At 36.3% G+C, this 14,510-nt stretch overlaps 1 protein-coding gene across 1 annotated transcript; it reads right to left on the reverse strand.

Annotated features, from left to right (window-relative positions):
* Positions 1-57: 57 nt before the first annotated feature.
* Positions 58-1,986, reverse strand: LOC118811253 (soluble scavenger receptor cysteine-rich domain-containing protein SSC5D-like). The gene is made up of 3 exons (XM_036575409.1): positions 1,854-1,986; positions 979-1,287; positions 58-383 (listed from the first exon to the last, which is right to left on the reverse strand). Exons 1-3 carry the CDS (start codon positions 1,927-1,929, stop codon positions 58-60), a joined length of 711 nt encoding a protein of 236 aa, XP_036431302.1. The 5' UTR covers positions 1,930-1,986.
* Between the last annotated feature and the right edge of the window lie 12,524 nt (positions 1,987-14,510).

A 14,510-nucleotide genomic window follows, 5' to 3' on the forward strand; every position in this document is an offset into this window, starting at 1 on the left:
AATGTTCTAATGTGTTAAAATTAACAGAAAGTTTTCTTTTAAGGCAAGCTTAAATATTCATTCTTTACCAGAGCACATCAGTCCAACATCACTGTCATGAGTGCATTTGTGATTAACTGAAGATGATGTTGGACAGAGAGTAATGTCAGATTCGTTGCCTCTACACTGAAGCTCCTCTGACCACACCTGACCCTCCCCTCTGCCAAAAGCTGCTGCTCCCAGCACTTCCACAGGAAGACCACAGCCCAGCTCTCGACACACAACCTTTGCATCCTGCTGGTCAAAGTCAGCATCACACACTGTGGACCAGGTTTCTCCATGAAGCACCTCCACTCTCCCAGAGCAGGGATGAGGACCATCAGCAAGTCTAGACTTTCTGTGACCTGTATGTATGAATTACATTAAGAGTGTGCACAGCATAGAAAACATAATAGATTTATATACATTTGACACTTTGGAGAAAAATGAAAAGGTGACAGTGGTGAGGGTTTTGTTTTTTTTTAAGAATAAAACTGATGGTATTTTGTTACCAGATGGAATTACCCACCCCACCCCCATCTTGGGGACCCAAGCATTGATTATGTTGATGTTTAACAAATTAATTAAAACAATCTAACAGGTCAAATATTTACTTGCAAAATTGCCATAATAAAACTTATAAAATTATAAACTTATAAAAATTATAATAAACATGCACACCCTCACTCATGGATGATCACATTATGAACAGTGAAGGAAGTGCATTGTGTTGTGAGTGTTAGCCAGTCTACTGCTTTTACTAGTTAAACTCATATATTGCAGGTTCATTCATTCAAAAACAAATGATGATTCATTAACAAATAATATTACTAATTTTATAATGTTATGCATTTTTTCCTTTTGTACAGACTCTATCAGGAACTCTTATTTAAGAATGATGTGAAAGTTGATATTTAGATGAATTATTATTGGTGGATCAAATGACTGACAGCAGCTTACCTGAGCAGATGACTCCAGCATCTTCATCATGATCACAGTCAGATTCCTCCCACCCAACTAAAATACAGTCCTTCAGTGTAGACTCTAATCCACTACAGTCTACATCATCCATCCAGATTGGTCCTAATCCTGGTCCAAAGTGCGCATCACTCAGTGCATCTTCAGCCTCTCCACAGCCCAGCTCTCTACACACCACTGCAGCATCACTCATATCCCAGTCATCACTACACACTGTTCCCCACTGTCCTTTATCAGAAACTTCCACTCTCCCAGCACAGCGGCTGCCACCATCCACTAACCTCACACTGACTGTACAACAGAGAGAGAGAGACAGAGAGAGACAGAGAGAGAGAGAGAGAGAGAGAGAGAGAGAGAGAGAGAGATTTGATAATGTTATCTGGTCTGACAAGACACAGTATATTGTTTTCTGTGCAGTTTTAATCAATCAGTCAATCAATCAATCAATCAAACAATAACTAAATTATTTGTCATAAATTAGTTGTTTTTATAAATTAGTTGGTCACTGATTTATTAAGAGATGTAAGGAAAAATATACAATGGGAATGTTTTAAAATGTTAAAGTTAATGATAATCTCTCAAACTACCAAATTATAGAGAAGAAGTGCTGCCTGAGCAGGACAAAATGTGTTGGAGACTTTTTAGCCTGGTATTGTCACACAGTAGCACTGTGAGACACACATTAAGAGTGAGAAGTGACTTTTACTTATAGCCCTTGTTTGACGTATTTTGTAAAATCGTCAAACTGCTTTCCCTTTCCAAATGATATATTCCATTATACAATAATAAAACTACTAACTGAATATGCAAAGAAAAAAGAAAGAGATTTACAACTGTATATCTCATTAAATACTTACCAGTGACAGTGTACTTACTGGCTGTGGTGAGTGTGATTGTGGAGGACAGAAGAATAAGAACCACCCAGGTGTCCATCTCCCTCTGATCTGCACACAGTCCGTTCAACTCAGCAGTAGAACAAGCTTCACTTCCACTCCCCCAGAGAGACTGAAGAAACTGAGAGAGAGAGAGAGAGAGAGAGCTCCCCTCAGCCACCAATCACACTCACTATGACCTTATTAGAAAGAGAAGAGGAAATCATCAAACATTTTCAGTGACAAATCAGAGGAGGCATTTTTTTCTTTCTCCATATTTATCAAAAGAGCGTCAGCACTGATGAACAGATCTCCACCTCCGTCTCTAGAGGTGTGTGTGTGAGGAGAGATGCTCACAGCAGTGTGGTGAGAAACACACCAACATACAGGAGACTGACTTCAGAGAGAGGAAACACTCCAGTGTAATACAGCATTAATGCTGCACCTGCAGAGAGCTGATCCACACACTGATAACCATCTCACACACACTGCTCTGAGTTACAACACAGAGAAACCCAGAAATGAAAAAAATAAAGTCAACTAACTGACTATTAATACAATAAATAAATGATCTCAATTATCAGTAGAGAAGTGAACAGTGAGTAAATAATGAGTAAATAGTGGTTTTCTTTGGACATTTTTTTTTGTCATATAGAGAACAAAATGTTAGTAAACCATAAATAAAAAATAAAAATACAGAATAAACTGTGATTTAATAAAGAGAACACAATGTGTTTTAACATAATCATTAACTTTAACCTAGATCCATGTAAGTTTATATTAGTTCTTAGAGACATTTATAACTGCAATGATTATTTTTCTACACAAGAGGGCAGCAGAGCACTAATATCCGTCTGTGACGTCTGTTTTTAATGCACTATTTTGACATGACTGCTGATGTGCTGTCATTGCTACTGTGTCCTCTGAGACATATGAAATTTGAAAAGAATTCAATGTAAATAAACTTCCAAGCAGCAATTCTCAACAGGTGTGATGTCACAGTTTTCAAGCACATGGGAACAGAGCAAAGTTCCAGTAATTTGTTGTAGATGGTGAAAAGCAGTGCTAGTTGGTCACAGCAGTGCTTTAGGGTGGATGAAGAGACTCTGTCTGGCCCCAGAGTTTTTCTCACCTTTTCTGTCCTCTAAAAAGCCTGTTAACGTCCTGCTCATCCTGCTCGGGGGAGGGGCAATGGGCAGAGGTGCAGAGGAGCCAGGGTGGTGGTAAGGTTGAGGTACTGGCAGAGAAGTCTTGTGAAGATTGTCATTTGTGTGTTCGGATCTGCACAGAAATCATTCTGGTCGATGGTGAGCTGGCAGTCGCTCAGGAGGAGGCGAGTTTGTCTCACCTTGTAGTCCTTCCTCTATCTTATATTTGGCCTGTAGAGAATTCTTCTCCCACTTCTGAATGCTGCCTCCTTTTCCCTCTGAGGCTGAGGTCAGCTGAATAACTTGGTTTATCCTCGCTGTATTTCACCCACACTGTTGAAATGCAGCTGTCCTCGTAGAAACTGATGTATGATGTCATGGTGTCTGTATATTGATCTAGGCTGTCTGTCACCTCTTCAAAAACTGTCCAGTTTGTGGATTCAAAGCAGCCCTGTAGCTTTTCTCCACTGGTCCATCTCTTCACTGTAGAGATGACAGGCTTGTTGGTTTTGAGTTTCTGTCTGTATGATGGGATGAGGTGAACGAGACTGTGGTGAGAATGACTGAGAGCTGTGCGCGTGACAGCGCAACAGGCATTTTTAACAGTGGTGTAACACTGATCCAAATGTTGCCTTCTCTCGTGCACAAGTGACATGCTGTCTGTACTTTGGCACTTCTTTCATTAGATTTGCACTATTAAAGTCTCTCAGAAGGATGTACTGAGTCCCAAATCCCTCTCTCTACTGTCATTATTTGGTTGGCCATCAGACTCTGAGTGTTGATGTAACTCTAGATGAGGAGTGCAAGATTTTAACAGTACCATGACGTCTTTACACCAGTGTTCCTTGACATAGAAGCAGATTCCTCCTCACCCAGTTTTTGTCTGCTCTGTGCAGCTGGGTTCCAGGGTTCTTTGCAATGCTGGTCTTCCTTCTTTGTTTTTTTTCATTCTTTTCTTGGTCTAAAGTTACTTACTGCCAACTCCCCCCACCATTTTCTGCACATAAAGAGTGACGATTCTCCTTGATCATTTTTTTTTCCATTCAGTATTCATCAACATGCAACACACCTGTCAGGTACTGCATTATATTAACTTGGGTTGTAGTCAAAACTGCTAGGTCTTAGTTAAGACTGAGACCAGGACACATTGTGTCCAAGTCAAGATCAAGACTTTTAGCGGTCGAGTCTGAGTGAAGATTGAGACCAGGAGTGGCTGAGACTGATAAAACTGAGACCAGATTAAGGTTTTTTTCAGGAAAAAAATATAAATTGATTGTAATTAATTGTACATGTAGAATCATTACTTATATAAGTAAGTAAATAAGTACAAGTCAAATATTACTACATTGTCCATTACAAATTACAGTAAAAATGACTGTTTAGGGAGAAGTTAATGATAACAATATGAAGAGTAAACTACAGCTTTCAGTAACATTATTATTCTATTGATGCCAGTAACATTTTCTGGTAGAGTTTAGTGCACAGAGAAAGCCCTGTTTGTTCTTATTGATATTCAATAATAATTCAGCTTCTACTTACCTCATATGGAGGCATCATGCTTTTTTATTTATGATTGTTTAATTTTTTTTTCTTTTTGTGAAGAGTTTATGTGAAAGATGGAGTTTATATTTTTTATCTTATATCTTTATGTATCTTTAATATATCTTTTAAATATGTTTTTATATTTTTAATATTATATATATTGTCTATACAGTAACAAATAACAAACTGTAACCATATTAATTATCAAGGTTAATTACTTTGTTAATTCTTTTCTTGTTACTACTGTTTCTTGAGTGCCTTGCTCTCCCTTTGCTGCTTTAGCACTGTGAAGGTCCCCGTTGTGGGACTAATAAAGGATTATTTTATCTTATATCTCTTATCAGACTCGGCTGGTCCACCTTACCCCATGATCGAGAAAAGACCAACTCTCAATGAGGTCAAGACTAAGACTAGACCAAGACCAGTCTCGCGACCAAGACCTGACTCGAGTACTACAACACTAGTATTAACTATGGGAATGTGACTAGCATAGCATTAGCAGCTTTAACCAATGAGCACAAATCTTTATCTTCCAAGGTGAGTTTGCACCCCTGTTGTCACATGATCTAAACATGACATCACCAGAGTGTGGACCCGCCCCTTTATGATAAAATAGGTCACAGAAGCTTCTGAAGCAGTTTGAGTCTTAGTCTCAGATGTGTTTATGTTATGAAAGAAACTTAAAGAGAATGACAAATCAGTTTTATACAGTGTTTCATTTTTGTGGTCATAAACATCACTTATTGCTCCGTTTAAAGGGGATGTAGAAATTATTTTGCAATAAAAATCCACAGAGCCAAATAGTGATTTGCTGATTTATTTGATTTATCTAAAGGACAGTTTTATAATTAAAACAGGAATAAAAGAAAAAGGGAAAATGTGAAATAAGAAAAATAAGGCAACATGAATTAAAACCTCAATAAATCTCATCTTCATACTCTGTATCTTTATAATCTGTGTTTAATGATCAGCACAGAGAAGGGAGGAGTACAGAATCATCTCTCACACCACAGTAATAGATTCCACACATTACACACTTAAATCATAAGAAACTCCAGATACAGAATTTAATATGCAGTCATTATTAATCATGTGTGAAAATAATCTCAAATTATCAGCATAATAGTCACACAATCATTATAGGCTTGTAAATAACATAAGAGAGAAGGTCCTGAATCCTTTTCTTACAGTGTAAGCAGTAAAAAGTAGAACCAGGCAAAAGTTGACTTGAAGTGCTTTTGAGGTTTGAACTGATGTAAAATATTGTGTTTGTTCATTTAAACAAAACTTTTGCTTTACATTGTTTCATTAAAGTATTATTTTACTTTTGTTTGAGATGAAAAAAAAACAGTCAAACAGCTAGTTACCATTTTTAACAGTCTGGAACAATATTAGGTGAGTAATCTATGTGTTATAATGGCTTTATAAACAGTTATAAGGGGCTACGTGAGTTTGAATACCAACACTGAAAATAGAAAGCTGTCATACAAATTAGTTACAGTGAAACAGCACTTTCCTTTTTCTGACTGATAAACACTGAACATTCACTTCTGACCAGAACATCTTTCAGTTCTTTACTCTCAAAAATGATCTACAGTGAAAATGAACAGCGTTTTAATTCCTTCAAACTTAAACAATCATATCTTTAAATTGTAATTTGAAACGAAGCTTTTGCTGAAAAAATATAATTTCTCATAAAATCTGACTACTTTTATCACTCCAGATACAAAATGTTTTCATGAAGATAAAAAAGGTTTAATTAAGAGATCAAAGTAAGATTATAATCAGATGAGATGTGTCAGTAAAAGTGTCTAAGATTGAAAAAAACTCAAAGAAAGTGTTAAAAATGTGTAATTTGTAACTGTAATTTGTTTATAGAAATTAGGGGATGTTTAAACCGCTATAGCTCATTTATGCTCCATAAAACATTTTGACTTGTGATTGATGATAAAATCATTTCTTGAGTTTGAAGAGGTTTGAATGCAATTTTCTGAGGAAAGAAACTGGCTGTGGTCTCTCAGTCACATGATTCATCTCTGTCTGAGGCTCCTCCTCCGCATCATCATAGTCTGGAAAGTTAGTACATTTATTTCATATAACACATCACCAGTGGGTGGACAAAAATTCCAAAAAAAACAATGTTATTATGTTTCACCTCCCCCTCCAACCACCCCCACCTATCACTGAGAGAAAACGCTAAGCTAGCTTACAGACCTTCTAAGATACTGTGTTTTACTCAGAAATACATAATTATATGGAAGGAAAATGCATCAGGTTCACTGACAATTAGGAATTAACTATAACTCAAATATAGAGTGATTTGAGCTTGCTAAGCAACTTCATTTTTTCAAGGCAATAAATTTGCAAAATCTTTTCAAATAAAGTCAACTAATTTAAGTTACTATAGAGATACGCTATTAGCCAAATTTTGTTTGCCAGGGTAGCTTCTATTTGATAAATTGCTAAGAGAGACAGTGGGGAATGCATAGTTATGTTAAAGCTGTGTGGGCAGAACAAGAGACATGAGCCTATTTATCTATCTAACCAACTCTCTGTGTATAAGAGGCCACAGTGATGACTTTCTGCCCCACATCAAAATAATGAGGACACAGTTTATCTATCATATGCCATAGATAATGTAAACATGTTTTCAGCAGACTTCCTGTAAATCTGTATGCAGACCCAAATCTGCATACACAAGATCAGCCACTGACATTTTACTCCTTCTACATCCTGTTCAGCAGTGATGACATCATCATAGTTCTCTTGTGTGTCCACTAAACCAACATGGAAAGATAAATTACAACACCAAGAAACAAACATGAGATGTGTTAACAGTGTTGAAGCTGCAGTTTTAAATTATTTGTCTACATTATCATCAGTGACTGTGTTCATGTTTGAGATTACAGTATTATTACATTATAAATTTTATTTGTTACAACAGCTGAGCTCTGATCAGATCATCACAATTCTCTGCTACATCCTCCTCAACAAAACACAGATATTTTAAGGATATAATATCATATTTTACAGTTTATTTGTCAGAGGTTTTAGACATAATCAGTGAAAAATAGAATGATGTTAGTCAACATGATATTAGTAAAAAAAGAGTCAATTAATTTGGGTTCAGACTCTACAAGCATATTAATGCTACAACAATGAAATACAGCGAGGATAAACCAAGTTATTCAGCTGACCTCAGCCTCAGAGGGAAAAGGAGGCAGCAAATAAAGGCTACAACACACACAACCCCAAAAGTCCCTCTCTGTCTAAACAAAACATTTTATGAATTATATTATTCATTTTTTCATCTCAATGTTTGATCCATGTACATCAATGTTCATTCAATATATATATACAGTTTCATTCCATATATATCAATGTTCATTGTATATATATCAATGTTCATTAAATATTTCCTGTTTGGCTTGCCATAATATATATATATATATATATATATATATATATATATATATATATATATATATATATATATATATATATATATATATGTAACATTATGACCACCTCATTTTTCTACGCTCATTGTCCATTTTATCAGCTCCACGTACTATATGCACTAGATGCACTTTGTAGTTCTACAATTACAGACTGTAGTCCATCTGTTTCTCTGCATTCTTTGACAGCCCCCTTTTACCCTGTTCTTCTGTGGTCAGGACCCCCATGGACCCAGGTATTATTTGGTTGATGTTTACAAATGACAGTTCATGTGGTTATCAATGCATGTATTCATATTTACAAATATTTTAATGAACCATTTGATCATCAGAATTGGAAAATGAATAAATGACTAGTTAATGAGGCTTTGAAAATGAGCAAATGTTTATCAATGATAGTTCCTGTTGCCAATGTGTGCATTCAAACTTTCAAACATGAACAAATCTTTAGTTCTTAAGAATTTGAAAAGGTACATAAGTGTATGATTGGCAGCTTGTGTATAACAGTGTGCTGTCTCAGAACAGTGTGTGGCGCTGCTACAAGTGTATAACACAACAGTGCTGCTGCGGTTCTACATACCTCAGTGTCACTACTAGGCTGAGAGGGCTCCAACCCTCAAAGGTATCCAATCAAGAGCAGCTCTGTGCTCCTGTTCACCTACAATGTGCTTCAGCAAGGCAGATGTGTCTAATAAAGTGACAGCAAGTCTATATTATGGCTAAATATTGAGGTAACATATAACAGTCATATAATCAAAAAAGATCTTTTAGTTCTAGGCCTTTTTCAGTGCATAAAATAAGTTGAAAAGGTTCATAATTAGTTTATATATACTTACAAATCATGAATCAGTACGTATAACTCTAAAAAATGTTTACAAATATGTTTAAGCTATATATGCATCAGTTATAGACTTTTTTTTGCAGTACCTGAACTAAAGTTGAAACTCTTCATTATTAGTTAATATTTCTAAAGGCCTGTAACCGATTAGTGAATAAGGATTTAAATTTTATATGCATGTTAACACATTATCACTCCTTACATACACTTATGTATGATTGGACATCACCATACAATAATTCATAATTAAGAAACATTAATTGATTATATATAAACCTTTTGACAGTACATACTCCAAAATGAACCACGTTCACTATTTCTTAAATACTGTAAATGTTTATCAACCACTGGCATTTAACACATATTTACTGGTCATCAATGAATACAAACTAGGCCAAGAGTGAAATTAAACAATGACTTTAATTGGCATTTACTCACCAATTACAAATAAAAAATGAAGCCATTTGCACAACAATTACAAAAAAGACAGAAATTTGCTCAGGTACAAAAAAGAAGAAATGTACTTAAAAATTACAAATAAAAAATGAAGAAATTTGCTCAGCAATTGCAAACAAAAAAAGTTGCTCAATGAAAGTACACGTTCCGTTTACATTCTTTCAGTGAATTCATTTATTTTTCCCTCACTTGTACTTCCTGGAAATGTCATGAAAAAGTCTTCCTAGTGCTCCATTTTTGTGTTTTTTTAGCTAGCCATTCATTACATTCATTACATTAAGGTGGTCTTCCTGTAAACCCTCGGTTCTATTGCCCCTCAACCTCCACACATTTTCCTTAAATGTGCGCCATGCTCTCTCAATATGCTGAGTGTGGGCACCACTCCTGGGGTCTACGTAGCAGACACTGCGGTTTACAGTAAAGTGACTGTATCCCAGGCGTTCCAGAGCCCCTCAATAGCCTCGCCACTCATCACTTATCACTGCTGTGCCAGTCCTCACATGGTGGATGGTAAGTGGTGCGAGGTGAGCTCTTGATCTTCACTCTACCAATCGAAGGTCTGGTTTGTATGTGTTTCCCGCTTGTTTTTTGACACCCACCTGCCATGCGTCCTCTCCCATACTGTAAAAAAATGTGAATCCACATTTAACCTCTTTTGTTAAACTCTTTATTTGAAAGCTGCTATGATACTTAAGTCTTCCTGTACAGTTTACAGTAGACAGTGTTTGCATGAGATCCATCATAAAGTCCACCTCCCTGTATCTGACCTCATTGTACATTTTATCAGCTCCACTGACCATATAGTTTCACTTTGTAGTTCTACAGTTACAGACTGTACTCCATCTGTTTCTCTGCATAATTTGTTACCCTGTTCTTCAATGGTCAAGACCCCCACAGGACCCCACAAAGCAGGTACTATTTGGGTGGTGGATCATTCTCAGCACTGCAGTAACACTGATGTGGTGGTGGTGTGAGTGGATCAGACACAGCAGTGCTGCTGGACTGAGAACTATAGACATCCAGCCAACAGCTTCCTGTGAAGGACTAGAGGATGACCAACACAAACTGTGCAGCAACAGATGAGCTACTATCTCTGACTCTGACTTTACATCTACAAGGTGGTCCAACAAGGCAGGAGTGTCTGATAGAGTGGACAGTAAGTGGACACAGTGTTTAAAAACTCCAGCAGCACTGCTGTGTCTGATTCACTCGTACCAGCACAACACACACTAACACACCACCACCACATCAGTGTTACTGCAGTTCTGAAAATGATCCACCATCCAAATAGTACCTGCTCTGTGGGGGTCATGACCAATGAAGAACAGGGTAACAAAGTATGCAGAGAAACGGATGGACTACAGTCTGTAACTGTAGAACTACAAAGTGCATCTATATAGTAAGTGGAGCTGATAAAATGGACAATGAGCTTAGACACAACATATATATATTATATGGATTTGTTAGTATTTTGATCGACTGTAGAGCAGTTAAAAAGTTTACCTATTGCTGTGCTAACATTATTAATAGACGTCTGCTTGCTGTTTAAGAGTAGGGCATGATAGCTTGCAACCAGTCATTCTAAAAAAACAAACATCAGGCCTGAAATGTAAAAAATAAAAATAATTAGCATGAGATAATGTTACATCTCATAAATTAGTTTATCAGGCTACCTTTAATCTTCATCACTGGACTTGCCAAACCATACTTACGTTGACTGATCCATCTGTTGGTAGGTTGGACCAACTTAGCTAGCTAGTTTATCGCACAGCTATGTAAATATGTCTGTTTTAACACCTCAGCGCCTATTCTGATTTATCATAATAAAGTAGCATTTCCCTGCAAGAGATAATGTTTATTTTTTCCACGTATAATGTGTTCTCTGCACACACAATACACATCTACACTCTTGTGCAAAAAAAATAAAGAAAGAAAAATTAAAAAGTACTAATAGTTTTTACTAATGGTTTTCGGCCCAGTCCGTGTCCAGAATTAAACCCTATTTGAACATTTGGTCTCACATTAAACACAAACTTGCTTGGCAATGTTTGTAACTGTTTAAAGCCTGCAATGCTGAGTGGAACAATATTGACTCTTCTTTCTGTAAAAGTCTGTCTGCAAGTTTACACACAAGATTTCAACATTTACAGAAATCAAAGGGAAAAGTTCTCCTATACTAAGTTACCTTATTTATTATTTAATTCTTGCCAGTTTACTAATTTAAGAACAATGGCAAACAGTAAGTTTGGGCTTGGCTCGTTTTTTGTGTGGGATTGTACATGCTAAATATTGAGTTTTTCAAGGGGACTATTCCACCATACAATTTAGCATACATCCATGGGCTAACTTATTGTGCACCATTGACAGCTACGGAGAAGCTGAGGCACTGGATTAGTTTAGAAATGTCATACTCAGACCCAATAGTTCTTCGTTCCCATCCATGTTTAGTGGAAAATTTCTCATGGTTGTACCCTGATGTTCTCATTACGAGATCACATGTAGTCCCGTGAGACTATGCACTTCCTGCATTCTTTTGTGGCAACTACTGCAAAATTGGACAAGCTTTACAGAATGTTATTAAAGAAACCATTCACCTGTAGTGCAAAATTCTGTTTTTGTCAAAACAACTAAATTTAGTGTTACTGCATTATTAATTTCACACTGTTAGGTTAGATCAGATGTAGTTTTTATAGCAATTATAAGATTCACATGGTGGCAAATTTGTTGCTATTTTCAAGTTGACAGGTTTTGATTAGCTGCAACGATATGGTCCAGCTCAGTAGTGCAGCGTTTTAATTGTGAGAAAAACGGCTTTCCTAAAGACAGATGAAGCACAAATTGACTATAAGTTGCCACATGCTGGTTATAAATTGCCGCAATCTGGTTGAAAGTGGCAACAAGCTGGCAAAACATTTTGCTGTTTTGTTGGTTGGACCTGGCCATGTAAGTGGTTAAACTGGATTAAACTGGGTTAAACTTTATTTTGTAGTGAATCTAAACTCCTAAATCTATTGTGCTGAATGGGATTTAATGTTCTATAAAGCTTCCCAAACATTGTATTTCTCTTGCTCAGGGGTCACTATATTCTGTCCATTTGACTGTAGCTTTCCCTCATTGGTCAGCAGTGAGCGTAATAGAATGTAAATGCACTCTGACGTCATAATGGACTAAAGGCTACAGGGTGTGATGTCATAAAGGTGATGCAGATAAGTTCCGTCACACTGCTGTTTCACAACATTCTGTGTGGAGCCCCGAAGAGAACAGCTGCTAAAATGAGCTGCCTCTGGTTCTGGTGCTGCCGAGTCCATGAGGACGACTCGGACACAGACAACGAGAGAAAGGAGGAGTGGCAGAGTAAGAAGAGAAAGAAAGGAAAGAAGAAGAGGAGCGGGAGGAAATGGAAGATTCAGTGGAAGAAAGAAAGGAAGAACAACATGAAGAAAGAGGAAGAAAAAGAAGAAGAAAAGAGGCAAACAAACCAGCAGCCAGCAAAGGTGGAGGGGGAGGCCAATGTTCTGGACCTGCCAGTAGGCCTCGTGTCCGGCAGCCTTAAAAGCGTTTCAGCTGAGACGCTGGAGAACACGGCACCTCCACAACAGGAGAACCTCACTGAAGAGACGGATGAAACCAAAAAAAGTCTGATGAATACGCTGCTGGATGAGGCTGAGACACACATGGAGCAGCTTCTGAGTGAGTTAATGAGATAATATTCATAATAGACACTGAATAATAGTGGTGAACACCAAATATTCATAGTAGATACAGATTAATTCATAGTAGTCACCAAATATTCACAGTAGACACTGTAAAATTCATAGTGGGTACTGAATAATTCATAGCTGTCACCAAATATCCAAAGTAGATACTGAATAATTCATTGCAAATAATAAATAATGTATAATGAAGACTGAATAGTTCATAGTAGTCACTAAATATTAATAGTAGATACTAAATAATCTATCATGGATACTGAATATTCATAGTGGACAGTACACGATTCATAGTGGATGCTGAATAATTCATAATGCATACAGAATAATTCATAGTAATTACATAATAATTTGTAATATATACTGTATAATTCATAGTGGATACAGTATAATTCGTAGTACATACTGAACAATTCATAGGAGTCACCACATGTTCATAGTAGACACTGTAAAATTCATAGTAGATACTGAATAATTCATTGCAAACTACTAAACTAAATAATTCAGAATGAAGACTTAATAATTCATAGTAGTAACTAAATATTAATAGTAGATACTAAATAATCCATATTGGATACTGTATAAATCACAGTAGATACTGATTAATTTGTAGTCACTAAATATTCATAGCTGAATAGCTCAAAAATTCATAGTGGATACTGAATTTCATAGTGGACAGTAAATAATTCATAGTGCATATGAAATAATTCATAGTAATTATGTAATCATTTATAATAGATACTGAATAATTCATACTGGGCATTCAATAATTTGTAGTGCATGCAAAATAATTAATACTAATTACATAACAATTCCTAATAGATACTAAAGAATTCACAGAAGTCATTAAATAAATAAAAGTTGATAAATAATTCATAACAGGTGCTGTATAATTCACAGTGGATACTGAATAAATCATAGGAGGTAAAGAGTATTTCAAAATAATCATGGAACGTTCATAGCAGAGACTGAATAATTCTTAATACTTACATAATGTTTCATAGTAAATACTGAATTCATATGAGATATGGAAAAAATCATATTTCATACTGAATCATTTAGAAAAAGTACTGAATATTTCAGAGTAATAACTGGAAAATACACTTTAAGAGGGTGTTTCTGAAATCATTTTCCAAGCTGACTGATATTCAGCGTCCGTCACAATTGACTGTATTTTTATAAAAACAGAAACTGAGACAGAGATGATGGTGGCTGATGAAGCGGCTGCTGAAGCCACCAGCAAACTCATGAGCATCTGTCTGGAGGGCTCTGAGGAGGAACCTCTGGAGAAACATTTGGGTAAGTAAAGAAAATGAACAGATAGTAAAATGATAATAACACATTTAGTTAATATAAAAGCAGGAATTCATCTTAATATGATCTCTAATCTGTCTCAACTCATTCAAGATAATCTAGTGAGAACCAATGATGATGCAGCTACAGTCATCAGAGAGCTCCTAGAGATCCTGTTTGCTGATGCTCTATCAGCG

Source organism: Colossoma macropomum, unplaced genomic scaffold (genome assembly GCF_904425465.1).
Source record: "Colossoma macropomum unplaced genomic scaffold, Colossoma_macropomum, whole genome shotgun sequence".
NCBI classification, from domain to species: domain Eukaryota; kingdom Metazoa; phylum Chordata; class Actinopteri; order Characiformes; family Serrasalmidae; genus Colossoma; species Colossoma macropomum.